The following is a 13,652-nucleotide window of genomic DNA, read 5'->3' as shown; positions in this document are numbered from 1 at the left end:
CTGTGCAGACAATGGAGGCAGAGATGTGGAGCTCCAGCTGGGTCTCCTGCTGGCATCCAGCCCACACCCTGCAGGGCTTCAGCCAGGACAGCAGAAGAACACAAACACAGCACATCCCTGCTTTTGGAGGCAGCCCAAAAATACACCTTAATTGTATTAAATTGTACAGAAACCCCTCTTGAGCCTGAAGATGCCCCAGAGCTTCCCTCATTGCCTACATCAGGCAACCAGTGCAAGAAACTCCCTCACCAGTGCAGCTCTTTTGATGGCCACTGCAAGGACCCCTTAAGCCTTTCAAGGATTGGGGACAGTGCACAAAACAGGCCTGGGGAGGGATGCAAAACAGGACATACAGAGCTCAGCTGTTCTCCTCCTTCTCCATGGTGCTTCCTCAAGCGTGGGGAGGGGCAGCAAACACCCTGGCTGCCTGCTGGTCCTCTGCTCTGGAGCCTGCACCTCCCAGAGCATCCCCACATCACCGGCCAGCCAAAGGCTCCTTCAAAGAAAACACAAAGCACGCAGCTAAAAGATATTCACTTACAGTTTATTTTTGCCTGAAATTATTTCACATCTCTTTGTACACAGCTACAGAACAGTAGTAGTAAACCATTGGTAAAAGCAACAGTGCTAAGGAAAATGTTGGCATATTTTTTCTTCTTTTTTTTTTTTTCTTCTTCTTCTTCCTTCCCATACTACATCTTCATACAGTGTGGGATTTGAAGGGGGAAAAAAACCTGACATACTACATGAGTTAAGACTCAATTTCTGTTTCATTATTAAAAAAAAAAAAGAAAAAAAAAGGAGAAAAACAACATAATTTGGGATGGGGTTGTCTACCTAGCAACAAACTTAAAAAAAAGAAAACAACAAAAAAACCTGAACAAAAAAGCTTGGCTTTCCATTGAATAAGATTAAATATATATATATATATTTATATAAAAAATTACATTGGCTGTATGTGAAATCTTGAGGTGCTGAAGAATAAAATAAAAGTGTTAAACAGAGGAAAAAACTTTTTTGTTTTGTTTTTGTTTGATTTTTTTAAAATAAGCAGCTCTGTACAATGAAGGCTCATTATGAAAAAAAAAAGTCAACAGCATAGTTATAAAAGAAACCACAATTTTTAAAAAATCATCTTCTAAGCAAGTGTGGAATTTGAAAAATGTAGCAGTCACATTTACAGACAGGTCAGAGCTATCGGATCAGCAACACCGCGATTTCCTCAGTCTCCCCAGAGGAACATGCAGAACAATGCGTGCACAGAACAGGGCAGGGAGGGGGGCACAGGACAGGGCAGGGAATGAGGGGAGGGGGAAAAAAAAAAACCAAACCCAGAAAAAGCTGATGCACAAAGTGGAGGGAGAGCTTCTTTTTTTTTTCTCGTTTTGAAATATCGGACGTAAACAGAAAACAACGGAGGCAACTTGTAAAAATCTACAGTTTGCAAACACCCCATTGGCAAAAGAAACGTCTTGTCCCCGTCTCCTGTGTTTAAACCTGACATGGCTTAAAAGACTAAAGAAAATTTTCAGACTTTGGAAGGAATTGTGACTTTTATTAATCCCTGCACCCCCTTCCCCAACAACCACGCCCCCCTTGATAAAGATTTTCCTTCCTATTTGATAACATTTGAGGCATTTTGAAATCAAAAAGACAACGCGATGAATGTTGACAAAGAGGGAGTATAATACAGTTTGCATTACTAAAAGGCAATTCTTCAAGGAGGACATTTCCTTAAAAAAAATAATAATAACAACAAGACAGCAAACTAGTTTATACAGTACTATACGCAAAAAAAGGGTAAAAGAATTAACAATTCATAAATAAAAGACAGGTCCCAGACCTGTTATTTGTGAACCATTTTCTTAAATAGGTGCATTATGTAAATCTTATGTACAACAAAATTACTTTGCATAACAACTGCAAGGACATGAGGGGAGGTGAAAATCATATTGGTTTTGGTTTTCTTCTCTTGAGATTTTTGAAGTTTGATTTTCTGGAGCAAAACTGGTGAAACAGGAGTTCTGGCTGGCTGGGTGCCAGCCAAGGAAACCCAGGTAAGTAAGGACAAAGGAATATATTTTTTTTCTCCACACGGCATAAAACACAAAGGCAAATAAAATCCACAAAGGTGTTTTTTTCCTCTTTATAATCCTCTTGCTGCTACAAAGTCCTTTTTTGTTTGTTTGTTTGTTTCCTTCCTTTTCAATTTAAATTATGTTGATTCTGAAATCACAAAGCTGAAAGAATCCGATGGGGTCCAGGCTTGCCCCATCCTCCCAACACACACAACTCCACTCTGCTACCCCACAACCACAACTCCTGCCACCAAGTCCCCAGACTCACTGCTCTACAGGAATTGGCCAAAAGTTATTTTCAGGTTTGTTTCAATCTGTCTGTTTTAAAAATCTTTTCCTTCTCACAAGAAGCAAAAGAGAAGAGTGGGAGGCAGGGAGAGTTCACCAGGCTTCGGTGTAGCGGACATCCACCTCCTTTAGGTTGGGGAGTTTAGCCTGTGAGGGGAGGAAAGGTCAGAATTAACAACGTGTTCAGGGCTCAGGTAAAAAGTTCCTGTCAAATTTCTTGTGTGGGACCATTCCCTGTGCTTATCCAACAGAGCATTCCTCCAAATCTGGAGGGGGAATAGAGAAGGGAGGGGTGAAAGAACTTCCTGGGGAAGGAGAGCACCTTGCCCTGCTGTTGTTGGTGTTGATGATTGTGAAAAACCTTGTGTCCTGTGACTTTTTGTGTGACAGCAAGCCTGGCACCTGTGCAGCTCTGAAGATTGTACTTGTATTTTGAATGTGGGCTCCCAAAAGAGGATGAAAGCACCTCCTCCTCTTGGCTAGGGAAGCACAGAGCCCCACTGGTGGTGAGGATGACAGGCAGCCCAGGAGAGGTAAAAGGGCAGACACAGCTTTCTGGCCTGGGAGATCCTGTGAGGAAACAATCCCTGGACTTACTCAATTCAGAGGTCAAATCTGGAGGAGGGCTACAGAAAGGGACAAAGCACCTCCCAGCAAACGGCAAGGATTGATCTGTCAACCACCAATTGCAGAAGAGGCGTGACACCCTGGGCCCAGTGCTGAGCTCAGCAGCGAGCTGAGCAGGTGGGTGTGGCAAAGGAACAGGATGCCCAGCCCTTACAGACACATGGAACTAAGTCCCACCTGCTCTGAAACCCATGCACCAGCCACCAGGTCCAGATCAAACCCCCGTCTTATTTTTTATGTAAATGCTTAGCAAAACATTTCTGTCCAACTTTTGCCGTGAAGGCAGCGCACTCAAACTGCAGCAGAGAGAGACACGTTCCTCCTTCAGCCTCCACACTGCTGATTTTACCCTCCATGTACTACAACAACTCATGGAGCAGTAGCAACTTCTGGTGTCTTTGTGGTCTCCCTTCCACAACTCTGCTGCTTTTGGCCATATCATGCCTGGATCACCCCACACGAGGCAGACGGGGATCAGCTGTTTGTTCCTTCTCGTCGATCCCCTTTCCATGCTCCCTGACCATAACTGCATGGCTAATTCTCTCAAAACAATAACACATTTAATTAGGCCAGGGCATAATTGAGGACTTGGAAGTTTCTAGGAGTCATTATTACCTCACTCCTTGATTTATGTGCGCGCGTATTTTGATAAGAGCTATTCATAATCCTACAGACACTGCCAGCAAATAATTTTTCAGTTAGGCAATAATGACTTCAGTAGTGGGTGTTTATTTATTGTCTGGTTCAGCCTGCCTGGTACATATGTGGGTGTCTGTGTGTGTGCAAGCTTGTTTAGTGGGGTGGGGGATGGAGCTGAGAGGAAATGTCATCACTGGCTTGTGCCCCAAATGCTCTTGCAGACCAACGTGAGAAGAAGGAAAGATCTGTATCAAAAATAGGTTCTTTGAAGTCTGAGCTGCTCTTAACAAACCTTCAACCATGTGCCCCAGGGAAAGAAACTACTACCTTTGAACACACACAGAGCCCTAAAATAATGGCCACCAAGATAAACTTCAATGAAAGAGGTGAAAGGGGAAAAAGTGATGCCTGCCTGTTTTCTCAGCTTTTTGAATTCTCTGCAATCATCAGGACTTTGCTCACAGGCAGTTTTGCTGTTTGCCCTGGCAAGTCACTTTCTTTTGTGGCTGCTAAGGACTATTAATGCCATACCAGAGCAGAGGGAACCAGTTAGGAGAATGTGAGTTTCAGTAAGAAGTGAGTGGCAAAGGGGCTCAGAAGCAGGGGTGGGACCAGAGGAGCCTTTCAATAGATGCAATTTCAGAGCCCTGGGCCAAATACAGCATTGACCTTGATTGTTTGTAAATGCCTGGGGCCTGATACAAGCTCCATTGTGTGAACCCATCTGCAAGCCAGCTGTTAATTCCAAGGACTTCTTTGCATATACAATTGTGACACAAGTTTTTAAAACTTGATCTTGAAAACTCCATGCAAGCAGCATTGCAGTGGAGTCCCTGGGGGAGCCCTGGCTCCACAGCCAGAACCAAAGATAGATGTTTGCAGTGAATTTTGAAAGCAGAGCAGTTACAGGACTTGCTTCAAGTTCCAAACTCAAACCAAGGTTGTGACCTTTTAAGCAAACGTGGCCCAATCTGTTTCAACATCCAAGACAAGCAAATGTCAAGTCTCATCTTGAGTCCTTGGGTCTCTAAGGTAATATTTTGGGAGATGCAGCTCACACACCATCAGAATGAAAGCAAAGTCCACGTGAAGTCATGAAAGCCAACACATCTCAGCTTTGAAACCACCTGGGGCTGCATCCTGGTTCTTTACACCATTTTGCCTAAGTGGTTATAAACTCACAGTAAAACCAGACATCACATGTCAAATTTCAGAACTGGGCATCTGTGCAGACATTTCTGCTCAGAGCCCAATTCCAGTCCTGGAGGTGTCAAGATAAATTTGCATCTTCCTTGATGCTTTCAGTTCTCACTTTGCTTTCCAAATCAAAGCTTGACAATACTGTTCACACAAGTTACTTTGGTGCTGTTAACAGTGCAGGATACGGTGTGCACTAGATTGTACCTGTCTCTGTATCCTCATCAGAAACAATCAATTTATGAAACTTGTATTGATAAAGCCTTTACTGTTGATAGCACAGGCAAAAAGATTGAGCTGCTGATTCTATCTCATACTTCTCCATTCAGTACATTAAATGTTTCCTGGGTCCATTGAAGCCAGCAACCTCACAATGCTGCTTTCAGTCATTATATCCACAAAATAACCCACTTCACCCTTTTCAGATAACTTTCATGCTATCCACTCCACAGGGTCACTTCTCCTCTCCCTAGGCATCACCACCACACTCTTGCTACAGATACTTCTCATCTTTAGAGGATACAATTGACAAATACCTTGAGATCTTCGTAGGTATCCGCTGAAAGTTTGGTGCTGTTCATATTTAAACTACACAGGCTCTTCATGGCTGAAAGAGAAAACACACATGTATTTATGATCATGCTGCATTTTCTTAAAATATCATGCTTGCAGCAGGCCAAAGCATAAACAAGACATGACTATGTGCAGCACTCCCAGGAAAAAGCTGAATAGCATAAAATATAGAAATACAAATGGATAAACAGCTGTTTGGGCCCTCATCCAGGAAAAAGTCCCTATTTAGGAAGGGCCATTAAGCATATGCTTAAGACTGCTGACTTCAAAGGAGTTCAGTCAACTTCTCATAATCGGTTTCCTGCACATTATTCTGAATAGTGCCCGTTCTCAGTGCTCTGCATGGGCTCACAGGGGCCATGCTGATCTGGCAGTCCTCCCTCTCCTCCCCCCATTCCCATTTTAGGCTCCAGTACTTAGCAGAATAGTTTCCTAAGATGAGCCATAACTACTGGCCTGTCTGGCACGTCTGCCTAGGATCAAGCCTATTAAAGCAGCCCTCCAAACCCAGCAGTGAGGTTTGAATTGCACTGCTGGGAGCAGGAGGGAGGTTCACTCCAGCACATCGAGCTCCTCTCAGTGCTCAGGGAATCTTGGATGCCTTGCTCTGCCCTTGCCTTGTTTAAACCAAGAACAGGCAGGGTTTCACCTCCCCAAAAACGAAGGAACAAAAAATGCCAGCAGAGGAGTCTGCTGCACAGAGAAGCTGCCAGGTGGCTTTGCAATCTTCACCTCCTGCAGCACAAAGGCAGGTCCCACCCAGAGGGGATACCCATAGGAAGAAATCTGGGAAGTCCCTGGGCAACAGGTGACAACGTGAGATGGGGGCAGGAGCCATCCGTGAAGCCGGAGGCAAGATCTGGAGTATGGCTCAGGAGGACAAAGCCCACACGAGGCCACCCAGTGCCATCAGGCTCAGGTCACCATCCCACAGCTGGACAGCTGCAGGACAGGGCAGTGAGGAGGGAAGATCAAACCCAAACAGCCACAGCCTGTCCTAAACCCCTGCAGAAGCACTGAGAGATCCACCTCTGGCCCAAACCCACACGAACTCCTCAGAAGCCACCCAAGTGTCCCACAGAGCCCCCGTTTGTCACTCACAGCTCAGTGCCAGCAGCCCAGCGTCCGTCACGGGGGTCTCACACAGGTTGAGCACTTGCAGCATGGTGAGGTGCTCGGACAGGAGCCGCAGCCCCGCGTCGCCGAACTGCGGGGCACAAACAGAGCTGGGTCAGACACGAGCTGGGGCACAAACAGAGCTGGGTCAGACACGAGCTGGGGCACAAACAGAGCTGGGGCAGACACGAGCTGGGGCACAAACAGAGCTGGGTCAGACACGAGCTGGGGCACAAACAGAGCTGGGTCAGACACGAGCTGGGGCACAAACAGAGCTGGGTCAGACACGAGCTGGGGCACAAACAGAGCTGGGTCAGACACAAGCTGGGCCACCCGCCCCTCTGCAAGAACCTCAGTGCAAACAGGGCTGTGGAAATGGGGTTTGGCCGAGCCCTCCATTGCCCACTGCCATCACCAGTGGCAGCAGAGAAAGCAGAGAAAGCAGAGTTTTATCTACAACAAGGCTGGTGAGGGGCTGGGAACACAAGCCCTGTGAGGAATGTTTGAAGGAGCTGGGGTTGTTTGGCCTGGAGAAGAGGAGGCTTAGAGGTGACCTTATTGCTCTCTACACCTTCCTGAAGGGAGGTTGCAGACAGGTGGGGTCGGTCTCTGACAGAACCAGAGGACACAGTCTCCAGCTATGTCAGGGAAGGAATAGGTTGGATATTAGGAAAAAAATTTTCACTGAAAGAATAATAAAGTACTGGATTGCTCTTCCCAGAGAGGTGGTAGAATCACCATCTGTGGATGTGTTTAAAAAAAGCCTGGACATGGCACTTGGTGCTATAGTCTAGTTGAGGTGTGAGGGCATAGGTTGGACATGATGATCTTAGAAGTCTCTTCCAACCTCATTATTCTCATTATGTGATTCTGTGATCTCTGTCTCGCAGGCAGGGAACAGGGAAATGGAGTGACTTGTGTGCAGTTAACCACAGGCCATCTCTTAATTAGACTGGTGCCTTTGAAGCCTGGACTTTGTACGAGTGGGCTCCCACCCAGGCTATACACGATGGTTATGGCAGCCTCAGCCAGTTCCCAACCACATCACACAAAAAAAGCACAGTGCAAGTGGTATTAATTAGCTATTTTGGTCTCAAGAACAATGCACTATTGATTGGTAATTGTTCTATTGACCCACTTGGTTTCTGCTGTTTCTAAATTCTAGATTAATGGAAACCAGGATATCGCAAAATAAAATGGAATCTAAACCCTTTTTTTCCCCTTTTTAACAAAAAAAACTCACAAAAAGAGGCTCTTTGTTCAGTAAAATCAAACTCATTTTGAACAAAAAGCATCAAAGTTTCTCAGATGCAAAAGTTACATTGTTAAGACAAATCTGGAGGACATACAAACAGTTAAAACAAGCAAGCAATCAGTCTCTACTTCATATTCCCCATAAAAAAAAAAAAAAGGATATTTCTGGGATACAAAGTAGTTAAGAAAACAAAACAAATATTTACATGACATTTTGGTAAAAAAATGCTGCTTTTTGTGGTGGACTGACAATAATTGCATTTTCAGTGAGCACTATAAATAGGTGCTAACAGAAAATGGGGAAAACCTATTCAGTGGAGAACCTCAGAGAGCAAAACCAGCAGGGAAACATAGAAGAAAAAATTTAATTTTAGAAGTTCCTTCAGTCAACAGCTGAGTAATTTGTTCCATTAACTTGGGGTTTTTTTTGCTTACAAAATAATCACATTCTCATTATAATTTCCTTCGACTTATTCATTATCTGAGTTTCTTTTTGTTGCTGTTGGGTTGATCAGCTTTCAAGCAATTCACTGCCTAAACTGCACAGACTGTGCTCTGCTTGACCATATGAGCTGCACAGCATCATTTTTTCATCCTAACTGGGTGAAAGCAGAAGCATTTCCCAGATGAACAGCAGCCCAGGTTCTACTCAGCACACAGCAGCAACCATGCCCAACTGGAACATTCAACCCAAGATAGCAGCAACAATTTATAATTAAAAATAAAAATTAAAAATCGGAGAAAAAAAAAGGGGCGAAGAGAAAAAAAAATCAGCTGCCAGGATGAGCCAAACCACAGGAAGGCCCTGTAAAAATAGCAGGAGGACAAAGTCATCTAAGCAAGCCTCTACACACACTCTTCTTGTGCTGACATAGTGTGGAGTTTCAGAATTAGTCAGTAGTGGTTCCTGCTCTGAGCCTCAGCTGCAGAGCACTCACCTGAGTTGACCACAGGTTCAGCTGCTTGAGCGAAGGCAGTTTGATGAGGTGCTCAGCACAAGCACTTGTCACATTGGTAAAGGCCAGGCTGAGGTTTTCCAGATTCCCAAAAGATCCCGAGCTCAGGAGGCGGGCCAGGTCTGCATCCTGAAAGAGAACAGAGATTGGGAAGGGAGATTGTGGGTGCCCAGCCTGGAAGTGTCACCGATACCGGTAACCAGAGCGAGTTGCACAACTGCTCCACTTGTTTACAGTAACAGAGAACCACACAGAGCAGTTTCTGTTTGTTTGGCAAGCAGCTGGGCTCTTGTGGCAGTGTTGCTTCACACACCCTGGGAAAAATCTGTCCAAACATTGGGACAAAAATGTCCTTTGCGTGTGTATCCTTGTGAGACACACAGGCCTCAGTGTCAGAGCAAATGCTGGAGATGGGTTTTTAAACATCATGAAGATTTAACCACAAGGTCCAGGTCCCACCTGTGCTCAGCACCACTACCTGGCCTCAGTGAAGTTAGTCTGGGTTTGCACCAAGCTTAAATGCAATAATGCTGGGTCCCTTTGAGACTTCCATGACTAAAATCCAGAACTGGACATTGTGAAGTTTGCCTTTGTAATGCAAAACTCTGTCCCCAGAGCTGCCATTCCAAATGTGAGCAGCACTATGACAGCCTGCTGCTGGTGCTGGAAACTGCTGCACAGGCCCAAGAGCAGAAATGTGCCCTAGTTGTGTAAACTCCAGTTGTGTTGACAGAGCAAGTGGAATGGCTCCCCACTAACTGCCCAAAACCACTGTGCCACATGGCAAACATAAATCAAGTGTTTAAATATGGAAAGACAAAGGTGTTTTTCTATTGACATGATTAACTTACTGTGGACTTGGATGGCAGTGTTAACCTTGTGGGGCCACCTTTTCTTTGCTGTAAAAGAGAAGATATTTTGGTCAAACAAGCTGCCATTCTACATTTCAGACTCACTGAAGTACAGCAAGCTCCTCACTAGTGCTAACCCTGCTCCCATTTCAAAGCTCCTGCCAGCCCTTCCACCTCATCCCTGCTTCCCCTGCCCTGAGTGTGCCTCTTGTGTCCCTGGGGACCACCACTAACCACAGCTAAGTGGGTCTTCATGCCCTTGGTCTGCTTCAGCCTGCCAGCATTTGGCCACTTCTTAAAGGAAAATGCTGGGCAAAGTGAGCAAAGGGGTTAAGATGGCACAGCTGATAAAATAATTTGCTTGAGTTTAAAAAAAGCATCTACTTTTCAGGCTGGGAGAAGGGGTTAAAGACAAATATAAATGTGAAAGAGGCAAGAGGAAGTTTGTGGGTATGTTTGCCTAGGTGTAAAAGTGCTCATGCGAGCAGGTCCATTGTAAATCTGCAGGGCCTCTCTTTAAAATCAGGAAGAATATTTTTCTGTGGGCTCTAGCTCTGAGAACTAGACCTAAAGACCATCTCAGTGAAATGCTGTGAATACCAGAGCATTCAGAAATGCTGGCCAGCACCAGAGCCATTTGCTACTCATATGTCAAAAGGTGGCAGAATTTGACAAGCTGACTTGTAAGATCTTGAGACGGCAGGGTTTCACCTTTATTCCTTCCCAGGGATCCTAAGCAGGTTATTGAATATCATTCATAAACATAGTATGGGATTAGTCACGTCAGTAAATATCACACAGTATATATATTCACAGTAAAATCCTCTGAGGAATGCTCCCATCCTGTTGTTAACTGGGAATTTCACACCCTGCTTGTCTTTCTTTGTACCTCCATTTGTGGAGAGCACAGAGCCCAGTGTGCTATGGCAATGTGTGCAGGGTGACATACCAGCTCCTTTAACTCCCTCTGCCTCTCACACAGCTGTTCATACATTCTCTTTCCCACGTCTGTGCTTTCCAGGGTGGAGATGATCTGGAGCTGGGTGTCATTATTGTCAATGATGTTGTATTCCAGCATCAAACACAAAATCTAGCAGCAGAACAAAAGGAAAGTGGTCAGTGTAGGGTTTTCATTACATTTCTTTCAAATACCCTAATTACACTGGGCCTGGCTACGTTTTTAGAGCATGCAATGAGGAGGTTAGATTTGAGGATATCACAGCAATATTTATGCCACTTCCAACACACAAAATTAATTTTTTATTTGTAAAGAATGAAGTGTAATCTCCAAAAGCCAGCCTGTCTATCCTGCTCCCCATTAGTGCTCATTCCTTCTGACTGAGAGGTGCAATTATTTGCCTCAGACCTGGGAGATGGCTCCATGCCACAGCCCTCTCCAGAAGAGGTACAATCCATCCAGTATTGCCCAGGTCCAGGGGCTGGGCTGGGCACTGGCAGAGCTGGGACACTGCACACCAGGGATTTTCCATCCCTAAGTGCTGGGGCTTCTGTGCAAGCAGAACACGTGTGAGGTGCACCCCGTCCACGAGGCAGGATGGGTGAAGGGCACAGAGGCTCCAAGAGAAGATGCTGGGAGCTCTCTGCTGGCCAGGACATCCCCACCTCACTGGGAACACACCCAGCTCACCCTGGGGAAGGGACTGCCAGGAGCAAGGCAGATCCCAAGGGATGATTCCAGTGGGTCACACAGATTCAGGACACAAGCTGCCTCTCCACACTGTTTCTCCTTTTCAGCTATGTATCATGCCATTGCAATTAAAATGCAAAGCTTTTATTCCCTCCACAATATCAATTATTTTTAATGAAGAAAAAAAAATCCAGCAACATTATATTCAAATGCACGCAGCATGCTCCTTTATTTACTGGATTAAATTAGCACGCAAAAATCGAAGTCAATGAAAAACTGTAACTCTTTCCATCTATTTATCCAGTCTCTTTCTGCTGATAATGACATTTATCAAGAAACTTCTCTTAAGAAACCCAGAAAAATACATATAAACTATTAGCACAACAAAAATAACAAATCAGAAGCATAAAAAAATGTGTATTAATGCAAGCAAATAAGGTTTTATAAAGGTACTTCCTGTGCACTGTTCATTTTGCAGGTGGCAAGACAAGAATCAGGCATTTCATCGTGGAAAAGCCTTGTGGTTGTGGATTGTGATCTCTCACCACAGCCTACAGCACCATGGCCATTTATTCCCATCCTAACCTCTGCAGCTGCATTACACCAAACAACCTCTTTGTCCAAAAATTCATGCACCCACCTTTCATTTAATTCACACTCATATCTACAGAACAACAATATTCTGCTCCCCTTAATTCAGAGAACCACAACCAGCCACTGCTGGTGTTTGACATAACACAAACCTGACCCCTGCTAGAGCCAGTTCTGGGAAAGGCACTGTGAACCTGAACAGTGCTCATGACCACACATTTTTAGGGCTTACCTCTACCATCGTCTGGTTACCCCTCAAAGCCAGCAGCATGCAAGGTCCCAATTTATTTTCAGCCAGTGAAAGCAGGAATTTCTTTGTTTTATAGCAGGATCCCATTAAAATATGAACCTATGCAAGAAACAGAGGTAAAATTAGGGGTGTAGGCCTAAGAAACACATATACCTCTGGAAGGGATATTGTTAAGCCGTCAAAAAGTGGGTTAAATATTTGCAATAAACCTAAATGAATCTTTACATTCAAGGTTGCAGTGTCTCAACAGCTTTACTGCTGAATGGAAGTGACTTTTCAAAGAAGGTGATGCCCAGTGAGATCTGAGGGAGTGGGGAGTTTGACTCCATAAAGGAGCCCAGCTGACAGCCTGAGAGAGGCTCCCCAGGAACCATCAGAGCAGCTGTGCCATTGCCCCCATTGCCAGTAACCTGATGACCCCAGCCCCGGGGGAAGCACCGGGGATTTTGCTCTCGCATCTGTTTGCGCTTGGGTTTCTCTGGAAATGCCAGCTGGGGAGCAGGGGCTGCGTGGGCTGGGTGTCTAGGTAAAAGGCACTGCTGCTGGCAATCTGCTGGCCTTGGACAAGGGCTGCTGACTGACAAAATCACCTGCTCAGGATGAAGACAGGACCTGACTGGGGAAGGAAGGACTGCTTTAAGAAAATCCAGCAGTCCAAAGCACTAAGTCAGAGATGACTTCATGGGTTTTCATGCTCTTGGGCCAATATCCTGCTTTCTCTTTCGCTGAGTTTTCCCTGAAAGAACTGCTGAGAACATGCCTTGAGTGGCACTCCTTCGAGTCTTTGAGCTGACAAAACTGTTGTGCAGACTCTCTGAAACCTCCAGAAACCACCATCTGATACCACATAGTAACGCCTATGGTGGAAATGCAAAGCCACTTGTGCAAATCAAATATGTCTCTTCTCAGAAAATAAGTTGGTCATATTATTTCCAATGTAAATCCCTTAGAGATTAAATGCTGGATTCATAGAAGAAAGTCTTATTTCATAACCCAGATGGCTGATTCACCATTTGCTGCAGAGCACTACGTGAGAATTTGCATTTTCCAACAGCCTAGGCAGGAAGAGCTCCATTATGTGGACTCAACATCAGCACTACCCTACAATAACCTTGTAAATGCATTCTGTGGCCCCCCTGGCTCATGGCATTGCCTGCACTATGTTCAATACTGCTAAAATATCACAACCATGCCATGATGAGGCCAATTCCATGTGAATCATGGCTTCATTATCAGCAAGCTCTTTAGAAAAACAGAAAATCTTTTTTTCCTTAAGCATCCATCAGCTCAGGTGGCCTTTAAAAATGTGAACCTCCAAGCCAAAAGAAATTTCATTTCATGCAGTTTTCATTAAGTTTTTTTAGAGGTTTTCTTGAGAAATGGAAAATACGGACACTGACAGTAAAGTAACATTAGGTGCATCTCAGAACAGGGTGTTTTTCCAACTTTATGGTGAGTCGTTAGCAGCTCTTTAAGTATTTATCAACATCCTTGCAAAGGGCACAGAGTGCTGCATATTAATGTGTGTTAGCATTGTGCTTTCTCATGCACGCCATCTCCTGATGCTCATAAATATCCTGAATG

General features: G+C 44.8%; 1 protein-coding gene across 1 annotated transcript in view; it reads right to left on the bottom strand.

Annotated features, from left to right (window-relative positions):
- Window positions 1–523: 523 nt before the first annotated feature.
- Window positions 524–13,652, bottom strand: part of CMIP (c-Maf inducing protein) — a 131,181-nt gene continuing 118,052 nt past the window's right edge. Inside the window, exons 15-21 of the mRNA XM_036390338.2 lie at window positions 12,051–12,167; window positions 10,529–10,669; window positions 9,580–9,627; window positions 8,711–8,857; window positions 6,504–6,609; window positions 5,366–5,436; window positions 524–2,513 (exon numbers count right to left, since the gene is read on the bottom strand). Of these exons, the coding sequence (XP_036246231.1) occupies window positions 2,460–2,513; window positions 5,366–5,436; window positions 6,504–6,609; window positions 8,711–8,857; window positions 9,580–9,627; window positions 10,529–10,669; window positions 12,051–12,167 (684 nt within the window). The 3' untranslated portion in view covers window positions 524–2,459. The remainder of the gene's footprint in view (window positions 2,514–5,365; window positions 5,437–6,503; window positions 6,610–8,710; window positions 8,858–9,579; window positions 9,628–10,528; window positions 10,670–12,050; window positions 12,168–13,652) is intronic.

This window comes from Molothrus ater, chromosome 12 (assembly GCF_012460135.2).
Source record: "Molothrus ater isolate BHLD 08-10-18 breed brown headed cowbird chromosome 12, BPBGC_Mater_1.1, whole genome shotgun sequence".
In the NCBI taxonomy this organism is placed as follows: domain Eukaryota; kingdom Metazoa; phylum Chordata; class Aves; order Passeriformes; family Icteridae; genus Molothrus; species Molothrus ater.
This window is presented reverse-complemented; position numbering and strand designations above follow the sequence as displayed.